A 19,560-nucleotide genomic window follows, 5' to 3' on the forward strand; every position below is an offset into this window, starting at 1 on the left:
GTGAGTGAATCGTAGAAATGCCGGGCTGGAAGGGAACCTCGAGGGGCCATGGGGTCCAGCACACACACTGAGGCAGGATTACATATACCTAGATCATCCCTGACAGATATTTGTCTAACCTGTTCTTAACCGCTCCAGGGGTGGGGATTCTGCCACCAGCCAGGTAACCTAACCCAGAGCTTATAGTTAGAAAGTTTTTCCTAATATCTAACCTAAGTCTCACTGGCTGTAAAGTTGATTACTTCTTGTCCTACCCTGGACGGACCTGGAGAACAATTGATCACTGTCCTTTTTTACATATTTGAAGACTTATGTCCCCACTGAGCCTTCTGTTCTCTAGACTAAACAGACCCAATTCTTTCAACCAGTTTTTCAATTCTGTAAACCAGTTTCCATTGTGCACAGATATAGCAAGCAGAGGAACTTTGCACTGCCTCTGTAAGTACTCAGCAATGTGGCTCCATCGCAGTAGCGAACATAAAAGATCCTGTAAACTTATCTATGGGGCTCCCACACCCCTCTGTACATATGTATTTCTATAGAAATGGCCACAGTGATGAATAGGCCAGTGAAGTACCCTACAGGATAGAATCCTGGGAGCTGGCATAAGAATAACCAGGGAAGGGGGAGATTATGCAGAAGAGAGAATTGCATTCAGCTGTTGTTTCAGTTTTCAATATGGGGCCAGCCAAAAGGCACAGGAGTGAACAGGCTTTGACTTTCTCTTTCCTCAGATTACACTCACCACCATCGGTTATGGGGACAAGTATCCACAGACCTGGAATGGGCGTCTCCTGGCTGCAACTTTCACCCTCATCGGGGTCTCCTTTTTTGCCCTCCCTGCTGTAAGTAAGCACCCAAACATTACCGTGAAAGCAGAACACAATCTTTTCTCTAGACAGTCCCACTTACATTCACTGAGGCTGCCATCTCGCTTGTACGGCTCTCTCCAATTTTTTTGATGATGTTGTTACCTTGGCAGTCATTTAATTACTTATTGCAGCAAAAGGATTTCAGCTCAATGGCCAAAACCTAGTACTGCCAGCACCCAGTGTTCAAAATTCATGAGTCATGCCCCAGAAGGTCGTGAGGCTGCCTTATGGAGTCATGAGATTGGTGGGGGGGCGGGGGAGGACACATTTTGGGATTTATTTGGATTTGCTTTCTGTTTTTTTAACGTTTAGGGTTTACATTTTTGAGCTTTTCTCTGCAATCATGAGGGTGATACACTTATTTTTGTTTTAAATAAAATCACATAATCACATGAATCCAAGAGCTGGGGTTTTAAGGAAAAACATCAACTATCGTGAGACTTGTGATAAAATCATGAGAGTTGGCAACACTGACTAAGAGGAGCAGGACCCTGAGATGCCCAGGGACTGCAGTGAGCATTGTGTCTGCCTGGTGCCTCTCAGGATTTAGTCTTCTTAACTAAAAGATTAGAACATCTCTGTCTTTTGCATAGATAAGATACATAGGGCTGGATTCTGAGCTGGTGTAAATCAGTGTAGCCACATTGATTTACAGCAGCAAAGGATCTGTTCCAAGGCTTATGCATGAAAGGAGTTTTTTTAATTAATCCTTATTTATGAGAGAGAAACACAAAGGGTTTGACTGAGCAACCCTTTCCCATTGGTGAGCACTTTCCCATTAGTTACAGTGAAGCCCTTCAGATTAGCTTTCAAGTGCCCAGCACCCATAACTGGAGCCAGACTTTCCAAAAACTCTCAGCTCCCACAAACTGAACGTTTTTTTTAAAAATGTGCCAAGCTCTCCTGAAAACCTGGTCCCAGTTGAGGGGGCTGCACATTTTTGAAAGTTTGGTCCTGTGTTTTGGTTTTTTGTTTCCTGCCACGAACATGGCATTTCAAGGAACATGAAAACAACCACATAATACTGAAGACTATTTGGGCTTACATCTCTGTGGACTGGAACTGATCAGAAAAAAACAGCCAAGTAACAATAGCGTAATATGTTCCTTGCAACTCTGTATTCTGGCTACACATACTCCTTTGAATCAACATAGAGGACAACACGAGAGAGCTACAGTTGTATATTCATACTGCATGCACTCACTGGCTTCCTTAGATATGAATAAATAAGGGGCATGATGGGAATTATAGGACAGGATAAAAATTCTGGCTTGTGTGCTGCAAAATAAACACCATTAAATTAGGCTTGAATAAAGACTGGGAATGGATGGGTCATTACACAAAGTAAAAACTATTTCCCCATGCTAATTTTCCCCTAGGTCATCCTGATTATCACTACAAAAGTTTTTTTTCTCCTACTGATAATAGCCCACCTTAATTGATTAATCTTGTTATAGTTGGTATGGCAACACCCATTTTTTCGCTGTTCTCTGTATATATATATCTTCCTACTGTATTTTCCACTGCATGCATCCGATGAAGTGGGTTTTAGCCCACGAAAGCTTATGCCCAAATAAATTTGTTAGTCTCTAAGGTGCCACACGTACTCCTCGTTCTTTTTACCAATATTTGGGCAACTGAAACCATTGGCCTTGTTTTTGTCCCCAAATAGTCACAATCCAGTGATAGTGCCATTTCTCGCTCCTGGGCCACTGGGGAGATTTTATTAAGCTATCACAATCATTTTTGCAAAAGTTTGGGAGTTCATTGCAGAAAATTGCTTTTTTTCTTGCTGGAACTGCAGCACTGGGTGAACTGCTTACACTTTATTGCAACACCTGAGAGAAGGAAAACATTTACCCCCAGACTCCATATCGCTCAGTCATAGCATTTTACAGTGGGTGGAAATTATTATCTTAGGGAGAGGGGAAGTACAAGATGATCTCAATGGGACAGAAAATGAGAAGAGAACAAATCAGAGGAGAAAGCGAGCTGTCAGGGTAGGGCTATCACAAACACAACCCTTTAGAGCAAGGCTAACGCATAGATTACTCCAAATGGTCTCGTTCATTCTTTCTTCCAGGGCATTTTAGGTTCTGGCTTTGCCCTGAAGGTTCAAGAACAGCATCGGCAAAAGCACTTTGAGAAGCGGCGAAACCCTGCAGCGGGCCTGATTCAGGTTAGCAAGCAGTGCCCCGATCCTGACGACAGAGATGCGCTGCGTGAACTCCCCTGATGCCAGCAGCTGCTCTGTCTCAGCAGAGATGACTGTACAGGGTGGATGGGTTTTTTGTCTGTTACAATACCTGGCTAGGAATGAACTGACAAAGGAGCCTGTCTATCTGGACCGTTTTAGCAGAATTGCTTCTGAGTAATTGTCTTTAATTAAGGGAGATCTTTTCACACTCATAGAATTGAGCGGATTCCTGGGCTGCCGGACAAGGCATAGTGCAGACAGGTGTTGTGCATGTTCTCTCCACCTAGCTCTGTCACTGCATCTCCACCTGCCCTCCTGGAGCCTGGAAATCGCACCCCGGGGGAAGTGAATATGTGTCTGCTATGGGCTAAGCTGAGACTGGCACGTTCATTCCACTCCTGGCCTCACCCACAGTTGACTCGACCGGCCAGGTCCTCGGACCCTGCTCTGACTGCTTTCCACAGCCTCAGACAGAAACCTCCCCTAGTGGGACAGCCGAAGATTCCTGCTGGCAAAGAGGCTCCACATCATCTACACGTAGGGGGTGTGGAGGGGCCGTGCCATGGCTGGGGTGAAGTGACCAGAGCTCTGCCTGGTCTTCAGCTGGTGCAGTGGTCCCTATGGGGCCATTTTGGCCCCACAGCCAGTCCAGAATTGGGGAACAAAAAGGTGGCATAAAGCCACCTCTTCTTTACCCCCCTCAACTCAGCTGATGGTTTAGCCCCATGTCTTCAGTGTAGAAAGACCACCGTAAAAAAAAAAAAAAGCCGCTTTGCCTCCTCCAGGTACGGATGCTGTTTCTAGGTAGAGTATTTGAAAGTCATTCTAGTGCAAAGTAGAGTTTCAGGTACACTTCCCTCTCCTTATAAGGTCTTCTTCATTGTGGGCCTTGCCTAATTCCCATCAAAATCGATGAGAGTCTTCCCATGGACTTCTTTGAGCTGTGGAAAAACCCTAACCCCTTGTAACCAGCCTCCTAGGAATGGACACATAGGGTCCATCTACACTGCGAAAATAGACCCGCGGCAGCGAGTCTCTGAGCTCGGATAAACTGAGGGGCTTTCAGGGCTCGGGCTGCAGGGCTCAAAATAGAAGTGTAGACGTTGTGGCTTGGGCTGGAGCCTGGGCTCTGAAATCCAGCAACCCTGAGCTCAAACATCTACACTGCTATTGTTAGCCCTGTTGTGCAAACCTTGTGAGCTCAAATCAGTTGACCTGGGCTCTGTGCCTCACTGGTGCCGGGGGAGGGGGAGATTTGCAGTGTAGACGTACTCTTTATTCTTGCACTGAAGAATACCGCTAAGGCATGAAACAGTGCAAGTGACACGTTTGAAGAACATTCCAGATGGGAAATGAACCCAAGGGACCAACATCTGGGACTCAAGCAAGGAACCTTTCTATTAAACTGTCTCAGACGAATCATTTCCGATTCATTATTCTTTGAGACTCTCTGGAGGAGGAGGGAAGGTGGCATTTTGAGGCAGCTCAAAAGGTGCTAGACAGCAGCCCTGAAAATAAATGCAAGGAAATCATCCACAGGATGACAGCAGATGCTGTCAGCCAGTCTGGGGGGAGAAAAGACAACATTCAAGCTGATTTCGTTACTACACGATGCAGACAATTCATTAATTCAGCCTGTTTTCCCCAAATGGGTTTTATGCAAAGAGAAAATGTCTCTGAATGTGATGCTGCAGTTGGAAGCATTTTTTGATGGAAACAGATGTCTGTGCATAAGACACTATTGTAATCTAAGTAACAGTCTGCTATTGCAGCAGTAAAGCCATGGACTGGCAGGTCTTCCAGGCTACAGAGACCCTGTTCTTTATAAATAAAACCCAGCAGAGCAGGAACCCAATGAGAGCTGCTGATTCAAGGCAGAGGGTCTGATTCAGGTCTCAGTCAGACTCTCATAAATCAGGCGTAGCAGCACTGTTGGAGTCGATGGAGATGCACCAATTTAAGATCAGAATCAGACTCAAAGGGTGGATCTGTGACAGACTGACCCGGTGGGTTTAGGAAGCAGAAAGGCTCTTCAGCTACTAGACTGAGCTACTTATGAGCCATGTAATCCTTTGACTTGAAAACTTTGACGTGTATCCCAGCTGAATGGATATTGACTATCAGGATGATGTTCTCTGAGAGTCTTGAAGGGGCAGATTTCCAGAGATGCTCCCCTTGACTCCGAACCGGTGCTTACAACCCCAGCGAAGACTTGTTTGTTTGTTTTATTTTGTTTTTAACGCAACCAGCCACAAAGCGAGGGCAGCATTTTCAGAGGCGGGTGCCATGAGCCAGGGATACATCTACAATTTTAAACTGTTTACTGAGCAGCAGTACTAATCATTACTGTATATTTTCATAGGCTCATTGTCTGGTCATCTCTTTTAAAAATACTGGTCTGAATCAACAGAAGAACCCTTCCATTAGCAGCTGGTTAGCACTCTGGTCCTCTGATGAATCTGCTGATCATATTTCTCTTGCTGTGGATTGGAGGGTTGGGGTGGGAAGGACAGTTATAGCTGTTTTTCACTCACATGTACATCTCCCTTCTCCTCCACAGGCTGCTTGGAGGTTCTATGCCACCAACCTCTCTCGAACGGACCTGCACTCTACCTGGCAGTACTATGAACGGACAGTCACCGTTCCCATGTACAGGTACCTGCTTTAAACCCCTTCTTACAGGTTCCTGTTTCATGAGGCCAATGACTCCATCCAGCCCATTAGTTTTTTATATTAATTAAATACATTTTTTAAATTTGATTTGAAAAGCTTGCAAGAGCTGGTGTAATTTTAAGTTTCTTTTTGGCTTTTTTTTTGGTATTTATTTTTTGCTTTATTTTAATGTCCATGATATTAATTTTCTTTTTTGTGTGTGTTGTTGTTTTCACCTTTATTTTTCTGTATCCATTGGTAGTTGCATTGTGTTGTGACAATTGCTACGGCAGTGTGAAGACTTCCTCCAGAGCAGCCTTGGAAAGTAGGTAAATGCGTCCTTTGCCTTGCCATGCAGATCTTTGTTCTGAGTTGCACTGTCATGTCGTTGTAACTGGATTCTAATGGTTCTTCTGCCTTTCAGCAAACTTCTGCTCCCATCCCTTGTCTGGTCCTGACATTCTGCCCCAGGGCAGCACTTTGTTTACTGCTTCCTTGAGTCGTGATTGGCATTCACAGGATCTGGCAGCCTCCTCTGATTCCACCTAGGCTGGTGGGGTAAAGAGAGGACGTTGATTTTTATTGTAATGGTTCTCAGAAATTAAAGAGAGCACACGTCTCTCTCCGTGGGGGTTGAATGAGGCAAAGCCTCCCCTTCTGTGTCTCTTCAAATATTGAGACTGGGTAATTGCTTGCAATAAGAGGGAAATCCTAAATGGCCCAAGGTAGATGTTGATGAAATAGTCACTGTAGCCTTCCCTGCAAGTGGACACTTTCTGACAGTCATGGCATCAGGGACACACGGCTCCCAGCCTGAAATCCAGGCTTGCCTTTGTGACATCGGATAACAGCGTCTCTCAGACGGATCAGTAGGCAGGACTGCCCCAGCCCCAGTGAGTTCTCCTGCATCTTCAAGAGGAGAGCAGCAGAAAAGTTTGTTTCCAGACAACTGGTTTGGATGCCCAGGCATCTTCCAGAGCTTTTACGCCAGGGGGGATACAGCTTATTTAAGACCTGAGGCTTGACCCCTGAGGCCTGCGGATAAGTTTGACCTCCCAGCTTTGCCGGTATCAGACCTATAGGAGAAACTGCTTGTGTATGTCACAGCTCTGCCTGCAGCCTGAACTGCCCCTGCGGAGGGGGGCAATCTAGGGCTGCCAGGAGCCCAGCATCTTGTGTGACTCACACATACACCTGGCAGTGCCATTGTGCTGTCACACAGCCCATCTGGGTCCCCATACACATCAGGCAGGGCTGCAGGTGCTTCTCCTGGCAGTTGGGAGGGGCTGTGGTGCCTGATATCCAGGCAGCCTCTCTGCTGCCCCTGCTGAATCCAGGAGGAGGAGGTGGCAATCGGCAGGGACTGAAGGGGAGGGGCTCAAGGAGGGTTACCATGCTCTCCCAGCCAGCCCCCACCTACCGCCCTCACTCTCCAGGCAACTCCCAGCGTCCATCTGTCCCAGTCAGCCCCCCAGCTGCTTCTCATACAGCTCTCAGCCCTCACCTCTAATCCAGGCCCGAACCCCACACAGCGCCCAGCCCACTTCACCCACCAGCCAGTCCCCACACAGCCCTCTCCCCTACCCCTCCAAACAGCCTCCATCCTTCTCCTCACAATCCCCAGACGCTGTCACTTCCCATACAGCTCTCAGCACCTACCCACCAGCCATCCTCTATGCAGCCCCCGGCTGATACACTGATCCTCAATCCCCAGAAAGCCAGCAGCACCCCGGCCCCACGGCCAGGCAGCACATGGGCCAGATCCCTCTCCCCGCAACTCATGTCCCAGAGGTGGAAAATTCAGATTTCCAGGTGCACTGCCCCTCCCTCCCACCACGAGCAGCTCCACACAACCGGGAAAGACTGAAGAGCTGCAAGAAATAAATCTGATTTGCTTGGCTACAGGGCAGCCACCACATTTGAACGGCATCCGTGTCGGTTTGGCATGGTTTAAATGGAATGACCTCTTGCTAATACTAAGGCAGCACTTGAAGCTTAAATGACCCCAGTTAGAGTGGGGATAGCTGGAGAGTGGCATTCCCTTCAGGGTGGGACTTGCAGATGCACTGAAATTCCCTAGGAAAATCCTAGGAAATCCCCAGGATGAGGCATGATGCCCTGAAAAGAAGCTCACAAAAATAAGAATCCTTTTCAGCAGTCCCTCTCTGTCCTCTGCATGTGGCGAAACAGACTGTGCTCCCCTGCCCCCACAGGCAGGCTCCACAATATGGCAATGCCAAGATGTGGGGGCGGTTACGGATTTCCCTTGATGCCAAAAATAGAAATGAGTGTCATTTTACACATCCAAGGCTTAACGTGCAATGCATCGCCAGGCAGCATTGTGCAGCCCTGTCATTTTAATGTGCTTACCTGGAGCTACACAGGACGCTCTGTGATTCTGAATGAATCAACCGGGTTAGTTCCACAGTAGGAATTGATTGATGGTGCCAGCCGTTGTCTTGTCATTCTCATTGTCAGGCATTGAGACAGCCCACGGATTTCTTTTTTACCCCACTAGAGAATAGCATGGTACAGTATTGGAACGGTAGGTCTCTTACCCCAGGGAGGAACTGTCAGACAGTAGAACTGCCTATTAGAATCATATAATGGAATCATAGAATACCAGGGTTGGAAGGGACCTCAGGAGGTCATCTAGTCCAACCCCCTGCTCAGGACCAACCCCAGCTAAAAGCAGCACCAACCCCAACTAAATCATCCCAGCCAGGTCTTTGTCAAGCCTGACCTTAAAAACCTCTAAAGAAGGAGATTCCACCACCTCCCTAGGTAACCCATTCCAGTGCTTCACCACCCTCCTAGTGAAAAAGTTTTTCCTAATATCCAACCTAAACCTCCCCCTCTGCAACTTGAGACCATTACTCCTTGTTCTGTCATCTGCCACCACTGAGAACAGTCTAGATCCATCCTCTTTGGAACCCCCTTTCATGCAGTTGAAAGCAGCTATCAAATCCCCCCTCATTCTTCTCTTCTGCAGACTAAACAATTCCAGTTCCCTCAGCCTCTCCTCATAAGTCATGTGCTCCAGCCCCCTAATCATTTTTGTTGCCCTCCGCTGGACTCTTTCCAATTTTTCCACATCCTTCTTGTAGTGTGGGGCCCAAAATTGGAGACAGTACTCCAGATGAGGCCTCACCAATGTCAAATAGAGGGGAATGATCACGTCCCTCGATCTGCTGGCAATGCCCCTACTTATACTGCCCAAAATGCCGTTAGCCTTCTTGGCAACAAGGGCACACTGTTGACTAATATCCAACTTCTCGTCTAGGTCCTTTTCTGCAGAAAAATCTGTTTCTGTTCTGTTTCTGTTCTCCCTGATTATTGGTACATTTTGGAATCCTAGCAGCCAATCCGAATACGTTTCCTAGGGTGGGTGGGCCTATCAGAAACCCTGCAGCCAGTCTGTTAATACATTTTCAAACTCCACTGGAACTCACATTACTATTATGGTCAGCAAGTTTTGAACCGGATTCATTCCCTATGTTTATTTCTTTCAGCTGAAGACATTTATGAACCACCTTCAGTGTTTTATTTAAAAAACCTGTTTCCCAATAGCATTGCACTCATTCATTGAGTCCCCATCCCTTCTCCTTGCCTTTAATTGAGGTTAAATAATTCCTACCGAAGTCAGCTCTCAGCGAGGGTGAGAGCATTGGATCTGATCCAAGGTCCGTTGTGGTCCGTGGCAGCATGGCCATTGATTTCGGTGGGCTGTGGTGGATCAGGCCTGGAGGCTGTTTGAAAGAATAAGCCTATGGACAGAGCCGGACATACAGTGAAACCCTTTTCAGTGACTATTTGCTGAAGCAATTAACCTGTTAAAATCGTTGCATCACATGGACCAAAAGCTGAAATCCAGGTGGAACACTAATCTGGTCAGTTAAATGAAGACCTTTTGGATGCATGGAATTGAAATTTAGCCTATGAAAGAGTAGAGCCATCTTAAATAAAACCCCCTCAAGGATGAGAGTTACTCATGGCGGGTGGGGGTGGGGAGTTGATGCAAGTCAATTAAGCACCGTTTGAGGGACAACTGCATGAGCTGTGGTCCCTGGAGGAGGTGTCACCACTAGTCCTGCACAGGCTGGCCCATAGGGTGGAGCTGGAGGTGACTAAGGGTTGGGGACATTTGAATACGTGGGTTCACTGGCCATCACACCCCTCACAAAGGACGGCCATTATTGTATCCCTAGGGCTGAAGTCCAATGCATTTTCCACGGGTTGGGGAGGGTAGATTTTGTCTCCAATTCACTTTCCTTTCCCACCGAATTTCACCTGCATAAACCCTGATTATTGTGCTATGTGCAGATACAGTGAATGTCACCCAAATGGTCAAAAGAAAACCATGTCCCACCAATATGTTACATATGGCCTAAGCCACATAGTTTGGAGCCAGATCTGAATGTGGAACAAGATCTGATGAACTTCCCCAAATGGCAGGTCTGCATGTCTAGGGATTTGGTTTGCACCTTGTTAATGCTTAACAGGTTTCTATTGTACTACAGTTTCTAAACGTAGCAATACTACCATTACTATGAAGTCTCATATAACACCATATCCAGGGAGTATGTATGATTGGGAGGTTATAGATATGGAAGTGGGAGCCAGGACAGCAGAGTTCTGTTCTCAGCGCTATCACTGGCTTGTGGTATGATCTTGGAAAAGTCACTTACTGTAACCTCTTCATAACAAAATCTCCCTGACTGTAAATGGGGGTAATAAACCTGGCCTCAGATGGGTGTCAGCAGTATTAATAAACGTTTGTAAACCATTGAAGATCCTCTTATTACAGTGGCTAAATTGACACAGGGAAAGGTGTGCCATTTAACCAGAATTACCATGATATAAATGAACCACCGAAGTGCTGCTGCATAATGTGCCCGACATGCTGGAGGAAACACAGTGCCAGCAATGCTTCATTTGTGCCACGGTTGAGCCCCAGCACCTCTCGTCTGGGCAGTTCAGAGCCCCCTGGCACCTCTGGGCTGGGCAGTTCAGAGCCCCCCGGCACCTCTCGGCTGGGTAGTTCAGAGCTCCCCGGCACCTCTCGGCTGGGTAGTTCAGAGCTCCCCGGCACCTCTCGGCTGGGCAGTTCAGAGCCCCGGCACCTCTGGGCTGGGCAGTTCAGAGCCCCGGCACCTCTCGGCTGGGCAGTTCAGAGCCCCGGCACCTCTCGGCTGGGCAGTTCAGAGCCCCGGCACCTCTCGGCTGGGCAGTTCAGAGCCCCGGCACCTCGTTCATTACAAATTGAGCACTGAGTGCCGGTGTCACTCATCCGATGTGGTACATCCTCCTGGCTGCCTCCAAGAAACATCAGTAGCCTTCCACAGGGAATGATTGACGGGATGGGGTTCGCTCTGTAATGTATCACCTCCCATGTCAATATCCCTTGGAATCCGTCAGGCTAAGCTCAATACAGATCGTTCCCCCCCCCTTAAAAAAAGGGGAGGGTTAACTTTATATTCTGGCTGTAGCTTTCATCACACACAGAGGCACAGTGTCCATTCTGCCCTCTTCTACCCACTTCCCTAAGGAATTCATATGATGTTTCAAACTGGCGAATGAAATAAGCAATATAAGTCCCTGATGGCATGTCCCATGTCCTGAAATGACACAGGATAGCCCTGCCGTGGGTTACCTCTGCTGTAATCTAGCAGATGAATAAGTCTGTTTTGAAAGTGGTTATGGGGAAGTGGGTATTTCCTCCACGTGATAAGTAAGTTGTGGTGACTGGTACCTTGGCACAAAGCAGGTAGGTTGGCATTGACTCATCTTTTGCTCACATTGTATTGCTTATTCCTCATGAAGTAGCTGTCAGCAGGATCCCTGTGACACGGGCTTACATGTCTTCTCGATGTTGCTCCCACAAAGAATGGATTGTTTCATACTGTAAAATTATTACGTACGCCTTGGGGGAACATCAGATTTCTCCGGAACCTCACTGCATTGACCTACTGCAGTAGAGTTAGGCCCACTTCTTTTGGGAGGATATTTTACTCTTAGAAAATCTAAAATTGAACCCTTACGCTCAAAGTATGTCAGTACCAAAGTTCAAGTAAATAAAATGTGTGAAACATATGGATACATGCCGATATTGAATCTGCAGCGAAAAGCACATTGTAATGGGCATTTATGCATGTACATACTTATACACCCAGACGTCAGAAACTTTTGGGTAAATTTGTAACCAGATTTGTTTAAAAGGACTGTGTCCATCACCACCAGTTATAATGATACCCAGCTCTCGACTACATTATTATCCCTGATGGGAATGCTCTCCCTGTGTATAAATCAATGGCCGCTAGAGATATGCTTATGGTATGGAATTAGTGTAGGTCCTCTGAACCTCATTCTTGGACACATTGAACCCAGGAGCTATGCTTCTGGAGAGGTCCCTCGTTAGTCAGCATTTTAGAGTGAGGAGATCATGTGATTCCAGGAAGAGGCCCCAGCTTTTTGCTGACAGAACCTCCGAGTGTAACGATTCCCCCAGGGTATGTCTGCAAAAGGTTGGAGGTTTCTACATTTTTGCCTCAATCTCTTTTGCCCACCTTTGCTTTCTGAGCAAACCCTAGACTAGCCGTTATTGAAGGCGATGCAGATATGCAGCAATTTGTAGTCCTACTGAGGTTGGGAATGCCGGAGCCAATTCAGGTTTGTCAGCCACCTGTAAGCCTGGTTCACAGTACACCTGCTCATTGAAATACCGGTAGCTCACATGCTAATTTTCTTTCTTCTGTTTCTTTTCTCCCTCCCTCCCCCCCTTTTGCTGTTTTTCTTTCCCTCACCCCTTTTGTTTTCTTTGGTGGAAACACATGAAAAGCTCGCAAACGCAAACGTATGGTGCCTCCAGGTATGACGCGCATGTGAATCTGAAACCGTGTGTTATGTCACTCCTTCCTCGTCTGGGACCATAACATGCTAAGCCTGTAATACAACCAAAACCCCGTGTTGTTGTTTTTTTAAAAAAAAAGCTCCGAAATCAACCTCCCCACTCAATTCCATGCATCTTCATCTACAGTCTAGCTGGTGGTTTGCACAAGCGTTGGGGATCTGTACATCTAAGTGGCAATGTCAGGAAGGAGAACAGGGGGTTTCTCAATGAGCTTGGTTTTCTTAGCTCAAGTTATGAGCATCTTCAGATTCATAGGACAGTTAACAAGAAAACTCCCTGTTCTTTTCTGCCCTTTTCCCATCCTTTTTTTCTTATGTCCATCTCTCAACTTTTCCTCTCCTTCACCCCTTTTTTCTCCTCTCCAACCCTCTCTTATCCCAATCCACTCTTTGTTGTAGCAGCTGTGGCCACTAGCTACCAATGAAGATATGTTAAATCGAAATGACCGTTTTTACCTCACCTGACAGCCCATGCTGGCTTTTGAAGGGGCAGTTTAACCTCAACAAGGTTTATGAGCGTTGTTAGCAATTCAGTAGGTGGCGCTTTTCCCTCTGAGTCAGAGCTAGAGCTGAGCGAACTGTTTGCAGTAAATAATTCATTCAGTGAGTCTAACCTTTTGGGGTCGTTCAGGTTGAAAGGATCTATATATGATACAGGTAAAAGATTTATTATGAATAGATATTTTCTCAGTGGCTACTAAAAGTGGATTTTCAAATCACAGGGATATGTTATACATGAAGGAAATCCCGAAGGAAAGTAAATATTTATTTTAAGAAGGAGAACAGTGATCACGTATTTGCTGCTTTGCATTTCAAAATTGCAGGCCTGATTCTGTTCTCTGTTACGACAGAGTAAATCCACATCAACTCCATTGATGTCAATCTGATTGAAGGCCTGTTTTTCCAAACCCAGCCTCAGTTTTTGCAGTTGCACGTTTTACAGCCACAGTGAACTGCATTGTCCCTGCAGTGAATTTACAGGAAAAAAGCAACAATGAACTGCAGGTACAGAGTTGTGGATATACTTCACTGCAGCAAAGAATGGAAGCTCGGTTTGAAAATCAGGCCTTTACCCTGGTATAATGGAGATAAAAAACTGGCCTCTTGTTTGCCGTCCATAAAATAAAGGTATTTACAAACTTCCCGAAGTTGGAAAATTTATGAAGAGTTGTTCAGGTCAGAGCCACACAGTCATACTTCAGAAAATAGTTTATTTTACAGGACACATACTTCACCTCGATTTTTATATTTTAGCCATTTGTGTACAGACTTACTACTCTACAATTACAAAGCAACTGCATGGTTAGTTCTGGCCTGAATGCCACCTAGGCTATTGACTTCATTGGAATAAGGATCAGGCCCCAGTAGCTACAGTACATAACAATTTTGCACAGACTAAGTGGAATTTAGCTAAGAAAACCCTATGCAAGTTAGTGGGCCCAAACTTCCGCCAGCCTCAAATTGGCCTTCAACTTTGCATGTGCACTTTTGCCTACCCTGACAACAGTGCCCAGAGTACCCATATTTAAGTGCAGAATGAGTCTATGCATTTTTGCAAGCAGAATCAGTTGCATACGCAAACATGGGCATGCAAAAATCAGGGACTGCAGCTGAAAATTCATATGCATTCAAAATTCATATGCATACAGATCCTCAGCTGGTATAAATCAGCATAGCTCTATTGACGCCAACAAAGATCTAGCCCATAGGGCCCAGTTCTGCAAGCCTTACCAACAAGAGTAATTCCAGTGAAGTCAATGGGACTGCTTGTGTGAGTAAAAGCTATAAGACGGGGTTCCTTATTATCAATTTTGTGTATATCATTCTCTGTCCCATAAAGACAAAACTACAATGCAAAGGAGGGTTCATTGTAAGTGTGGTTCCTCTCAGAGACAGGACTTGCAGCATCTTGGGCCTCTCAGAGTACCATGCTGTCCACCCAGCTCTGACATCCACGTCTTCTCATTGCTCTGTTGCTCAGTCTTTTTCACTCCCTGGGGCTGCATTATGAAATAATGACTATCGGTTCTGTGTGTGTGTGTGCGCGCACACTCCCTTGTCCAGCTGTTTTCCCCGTGTTGTGTTTTGCGATGGTATTGTATTTTTTTTGTGGAGGGCTTTGAGGCATGAGAACCCTACGGCCCTGGCTCTGTTATGCTTGAATATTTGTGCTCCCAGCAACAGTAATTTTGTGCTCCTTTTGCTGTGGCAGGGAATGCCGGATGCTAGTGTTGTGTTTCTTGTGATGTATCAACAAGAGCAGGGCGGTCAATTTACTGAGAGAGATGAGACGATTCACTCTGGAGCCACAAGTACAAACCAATGGAGCCTGTGCAGGAATTCTAACCTTTGCTGTGCCGGGTAGCATGAGCTATGTGTAGTACCGTACCTTGGAGTGTGCATCCTCTTGCCTTGCTGGTCTTTAAACATGCACCCTTCAAGCAAGTGAAGCGAATGTTGGGACGAGAGAGAGAAAATGTCAAACACCACAATCTCAGGTTCTTTTCCACTTCCTAGCACAAAACACAACCACACCCTACTTCACACACAATTCTCTGCCACCTGAGCACATTCAGGGGACTGCTATACTGCAGCTGGGAGCGTGCCTCCCAACCTGGGTGGACAGACCCACCCTAGCTCAGTTTGAGCTGTGCACTAAAAATAGACGTTGCAGCTCTGGCAGTAGCATGGCCTAGCAGCCCGAGTACAAGCCCGCCTGACCCTCTGGGTCCATACTTGGGTGGCTAGCCTGGATAGATCATTGTGCTTTTAAATGTGAGTTTTGTACATGCGGCACACATGCTCTTGTAATCATTTGTGTTCAGTCAAGCAAGACCACTGAAAATGTTGCCCTTTTGATTTAAACCTGCTGAAGAACACCGTCCATAATTATGCCCTGCTTTGTTCCAAGATTGACTGAGTAGGTGCATAAGAAACGTGGACCAGTGTCTATGACCAGTGTGATAGCTCATCTGGGAAGGACAGGTGCATCCAAGACAGGTGGAACATCTAAATGCTGTAATGCTTCTTGCCCTGTAATGACTAGATATCAGTCCTGCGACTGCTGACAGCTAATGCAGAATCTCCTTTACTTGAAGTGTAGAGCCCAGTTTTAGATCTGAACTGCTGGGTCATAGGTCAGCAAAGAGATCCTGCCCATGCAGGAGACACCTTCTTGCTTTTTTCGCCAGGAGTCTGGATGTGTCACAGAAGTGGTCACCTGAGAGAAGATGGTGGGGGAAGGTGCAGCTTGTTTTGATGCGCTGTCCTCCTTAGTTGCTAACTGTGCACTGATATTCCGATGTTAGGAACTGCCCTCCCCTACATGCGGTGAGTGGCACATTTGTAAGGAACCCAGACAGCTGCCATGTAGGAGGTGCTGTATATTTTGAGGAAGAGGCAGCAGTCCAGAGTGGGTGACTCTTCTTTGAATGAGCATAAATTCCTTGATGTGCTGCCTTAGGATGCCAAGAGCTGCATAAGGGTCTGGCTAGCTAGGGCTTGTCTACACTACCACCTAAGCCAAGGTAACTTACGTCGTTCAGGGGTGTGACGCTCTCCTGCCAACATAGCTTCCGCCTCTTGTTGAGGTGCAGTAATTATGTCGACAGGAGAGCACTCACCCAGCGACAGGGCGTCTTCACCAGACGCGCTTTGTCAGCGCAGTTGCACCATTATAGAGTGATAGTGAAGGCAAGCTCTTACACCCATTCCAGGCTTGGCTAGCTAGTATCTGGGCCCATTTATTTCGGGCAAGAGTATAAATATTTTGAGACTTGTCACAGGCAGCACGGAGGGTTATCTGTGCTGATTTCATGCCCTCCGGGAAGACATGCTGGAAGGAGCAGTTTCAGATATTGACAAGGACACATCAGGTTTGTGCAAAGAAAGTCTCAACAAGCATCTGGACCTGAGCACAGAGTCCCTGGGCAGACACTTGAGTGGATGCTGCTCTTTCCAGCCAAGTGTGGCTTTCACGGAGATGAATCCCATCTCCCGACATTTCCAGTCTGCTTCTCTCGCAGTTGAGAACTCGACTGTGAATATCAATGTAAAATATTTATAGAGCCATCCTCAGATCCCCAAAGGTTTCATGAACTCACAGTAGCACTCTTTCTGCCCTTTACATAAACGTCTCTCCTACACTTCTGCCAGCTGACATAAAGGTGGGCAGCACAGTTAATACCTGCCGTGCCATTGCAACTCAGTAGGTTTGATGTTATTAGAAAGATAAAGCCAGAGAGGCAGAATTTTTCATGAACCAATGGATGATCAGGGTGGTAGGGTCAGTCTCTTTTTCTGTAAGTCTCAGATCACAGATGAGGAGGAAACCTCAGTTCTACCCTAAAAATACAAGGTGTGTCATACATTTAGTTTGTCTTCGCCAGGACTGGATATATGAAGTATGAATCAAACATTCAACCAAATTCAAAGCTGGACCGAGCATTTGTTTAAAGTTTTCAAAACTGCTGCCAGTTTCCTTGGATACTCGCAGCCTCTGGAAGTCTGTCTCCCCTCACACTGGAAGGTTCTGCCTCTTCCTCCAGGATACCCCCAATTTCTGGAGTTCTGCCCCCTGGCAACAGGATCATACTACAGTGTACTTTGAGTTCTGCCAGCCCATGTCTCTGGGGCCTGCACGGCACCTCTAACAAAGTAGGACCAACTGCTAAATAACATGCTGTAAACACCTGCCTTGCCAAGCGCAACAGTGCTGTATAGGAACACTGGCCACTGCTCAACTTCGGAGAGTTTAGAGATACAAGAATGCAGACGAAATTTCTCTCTCTCTCTCTCACTGTCTTGCTATCTCTCTCTCCTGCACCTACCTTTGGGCACTTTGAAAAGTGGCCTTAGAGGTCCAATCCCTGTTCATTCTCCCCAAGCCTCCCAGTGTTTGCAAACCCCGACACGAAGCTCAGGTTGGTTGACAGTAGGTGGGTGGGGAAGTTCCCGCCACAGGAAGTTGTGATGTTGTCTCTGCCTGAATGTCATTGTCTCTCATTTTCTCACTTTAGACTCATTCCGCCTCTGAACCAGCTGGAACTCCTCAGGAACCTGAAGAGCAAATCGGGACTGACTTTCAGGTTAGCAACAGAGCTGGGAGAGCTCAGAAAACACCCAGCTGGCAAACCAATTTCCTTCCTTCCTTCTTCCTTCCTTCCATGATATGTGCACAGCCCTGGAGAATTCTGTGTACCTGGATGTTGCCATATCATGGGTTATGTGGTGCCTTGGCTCCCATCCCTCTCCCCAGGTGATGCTCGTAAATTCCTTTCCTAGATCCTTTCCTACATCATCTTCTATTAAACATTCTCTGGGTGTGCAGCTGACAACAGAAAGGAATATGTCACGAGGTAAAGCCTGGAGTTGATTCCTGGAGTTGATGTAGATAAGAGATACAGGGCCTGATTCTCCTCTCACATACACCAGGATAACCCCATGACTTGGGGGTCGTTACACCCGATTTTCACTGGTGTGAGAGGAGTGTCAAGCCCAGCCTGGGGTCAGTCCTTACTTAGCATGCTGCTCTTTCTGCAGCCCACTAAATCCCCCACCTCCGCTGCTCCCCCAGAACCGATAAGGTTGAATTAGTAACCCAGCAATGGAAGGGACGTTCACTGGGGTCTGTCTTCCCCCAGCCACAAAGCTTGGACGCTATTTGCAGATTTCTTTTTCTTTCCTTAACTAGCCAGATGAAAAACACTGGCCAATGGATATTAATCAATGTAAATCAGAAGCATCCAACTCATTTTTGATAGGCCCTCTATGATAAATTAGAAATGACCACACCTGGAAGGACTGTCCCGCTGCAATTTATATCTTCAGAGTGAGTTTTTTTTTTTTTTTTTGGGGGGGGGGGGGGGGCGGGGCTTGTCATTCTTTTTTTAAACTAACAAGGCTCCCTACCCCAGTGGACTGTGAACCCCTACGGAGGAGTCATCCCTGGAAGGTGCAGTACTGCACTTAATAATAGTGGTTCCCGCTTTGGCTACCTGGCCAGACTGAGCAAAGTGCTGAAGGGGGTTGGGGCTTTTCAAGACCTCTGGAGTTATCTCATGTTTCAGAAAATTTGCTAAAGCCTCAGGAGTTTAACACGCCTGACTAAAGGTCTTTACAATTTGTATATTTAATCCCAGGATTGGGCCTGGCTCCTGGCTTGTTTGTAAATGGCATCTGTGTTATGTTCCCCCAGGCCGTGTATCATGGCTGCTCTCCTTCTGCTCAGGGGAATTTAGATGGGACTCTCTTCAGAACTCATCAAGACCACTTTTTAACTACCTAAAATGGTCACTGCTGAGTAGAGCCAGGCCCAGGAGATCTGCATTTGTATTTCCACTAGAGTTTTAGGAAATCTGTCCCTGGATTTGCCTCTGAACTTCCCCAGAGAAATCTGGTGTTCTGGCTCAGGCAAATCCCTACTCACTGGGGGATGTCGTGTCGCTCCCTCTCTCCCAAGGACTAAGTGAACTGCCTTTGCAGGATTCTCAATCCCTGCCAGCATGGAGAATGGGAGATGGGGACCAGAAATCAAATGAAGCTCTCCTGGGTGGAAATGCAAAGAACAGCCACTAGGCCGCCAGGCCATTTTTCGTTATTTTTTTGTTGGGGGAGAGAATTCCTGAATCGCATATGAACCCTGGGTGAGTTTTTCAGCCTGGCCTTAACTTGGCCTCTGGTTTTGTGCCTGAAATTGTAGAAATGCCATTTAGTTCAATTTGTCCTCTATGCCCTTGATTTACTGGGGCAATCGGGTAGACATCTCAATGACATTCAGCAGCTGCATCCCCAAATTGCCAGAGTTTGAAAACATGGCTCCTCTCTCTCTCTCTCTCTCTCTCTCTCTCTCAACGAGCAGTTGCCAAAGATAATTTTTCATGTGGAGCCTTTAGCCACAGCTGAGGCTCCTGCAGGAGCTGGAAAAAGAGT

The 19,560-nt window shown here is 46.7% G+C and overlaps 1 protein-coding gene across 8 annotated transcripts in view; it reads left to right on the forward strand.

Annotated features, from left to right (window-relative positions):
- The window catches only part of KCNQ2 (potassium voltage-gated channel subfamily Q member 2), a 114,808-nt gene that overhangs the window by 59,429 nt on the left and 35,819 nt on the right, over nucleotides 1–19,560 (forward strand). For 4 of the 8 annotated variants that reach the window (XM_034787232.1, XM_034787228.1, XM_034787235.1 and 1 more), the window contains exons 6-10: nucleotides 735–845; nucleotides 2,956–3,051; nucleotides 5,630–5,724; nucleotides 12,560–12,589; nucleotides 17,649–17,717. In XM_034787232.1, the coding sequence (XP_034643123.1) occupies nucleotides 735–845; nucleotides 2,956–3,051; nucleotides 5,630–5,724; nucleotides 12,560–12,589; nucleotides 17,649–17,717 (401 nt within the window). Of the gene's footprint in view, nucleotides 1–734; nucleotides 846–2,955; nucleotides 3,052–5,629; nucleotides 5,725–5,983; nucleotides 6,051–12,559; nucleotides 12,590–17,648; nucleotides 17,718–19,560 lie in introns of those variants that run through there. The other 4 variants (XM_034787236.1, XM_034787230.1, XR_004647854.1 and 1 more) reach the window with 3 other exon arrangements.

This window comes from Trachemys scripta, chromosome 12, assembly GCF_013100865.1.
Source record: "Trachemys scripta elegans isolate TJP31775 chromosome 12, CAS_Tse_1.0, whole genome shotgun sequence".
In the NCBI taxonomy this organism is placed as follows: Eukaryota; Metazoa; Chordata; order Testudines; family Emydidae; genus Trachemys; species Trachemys scripta.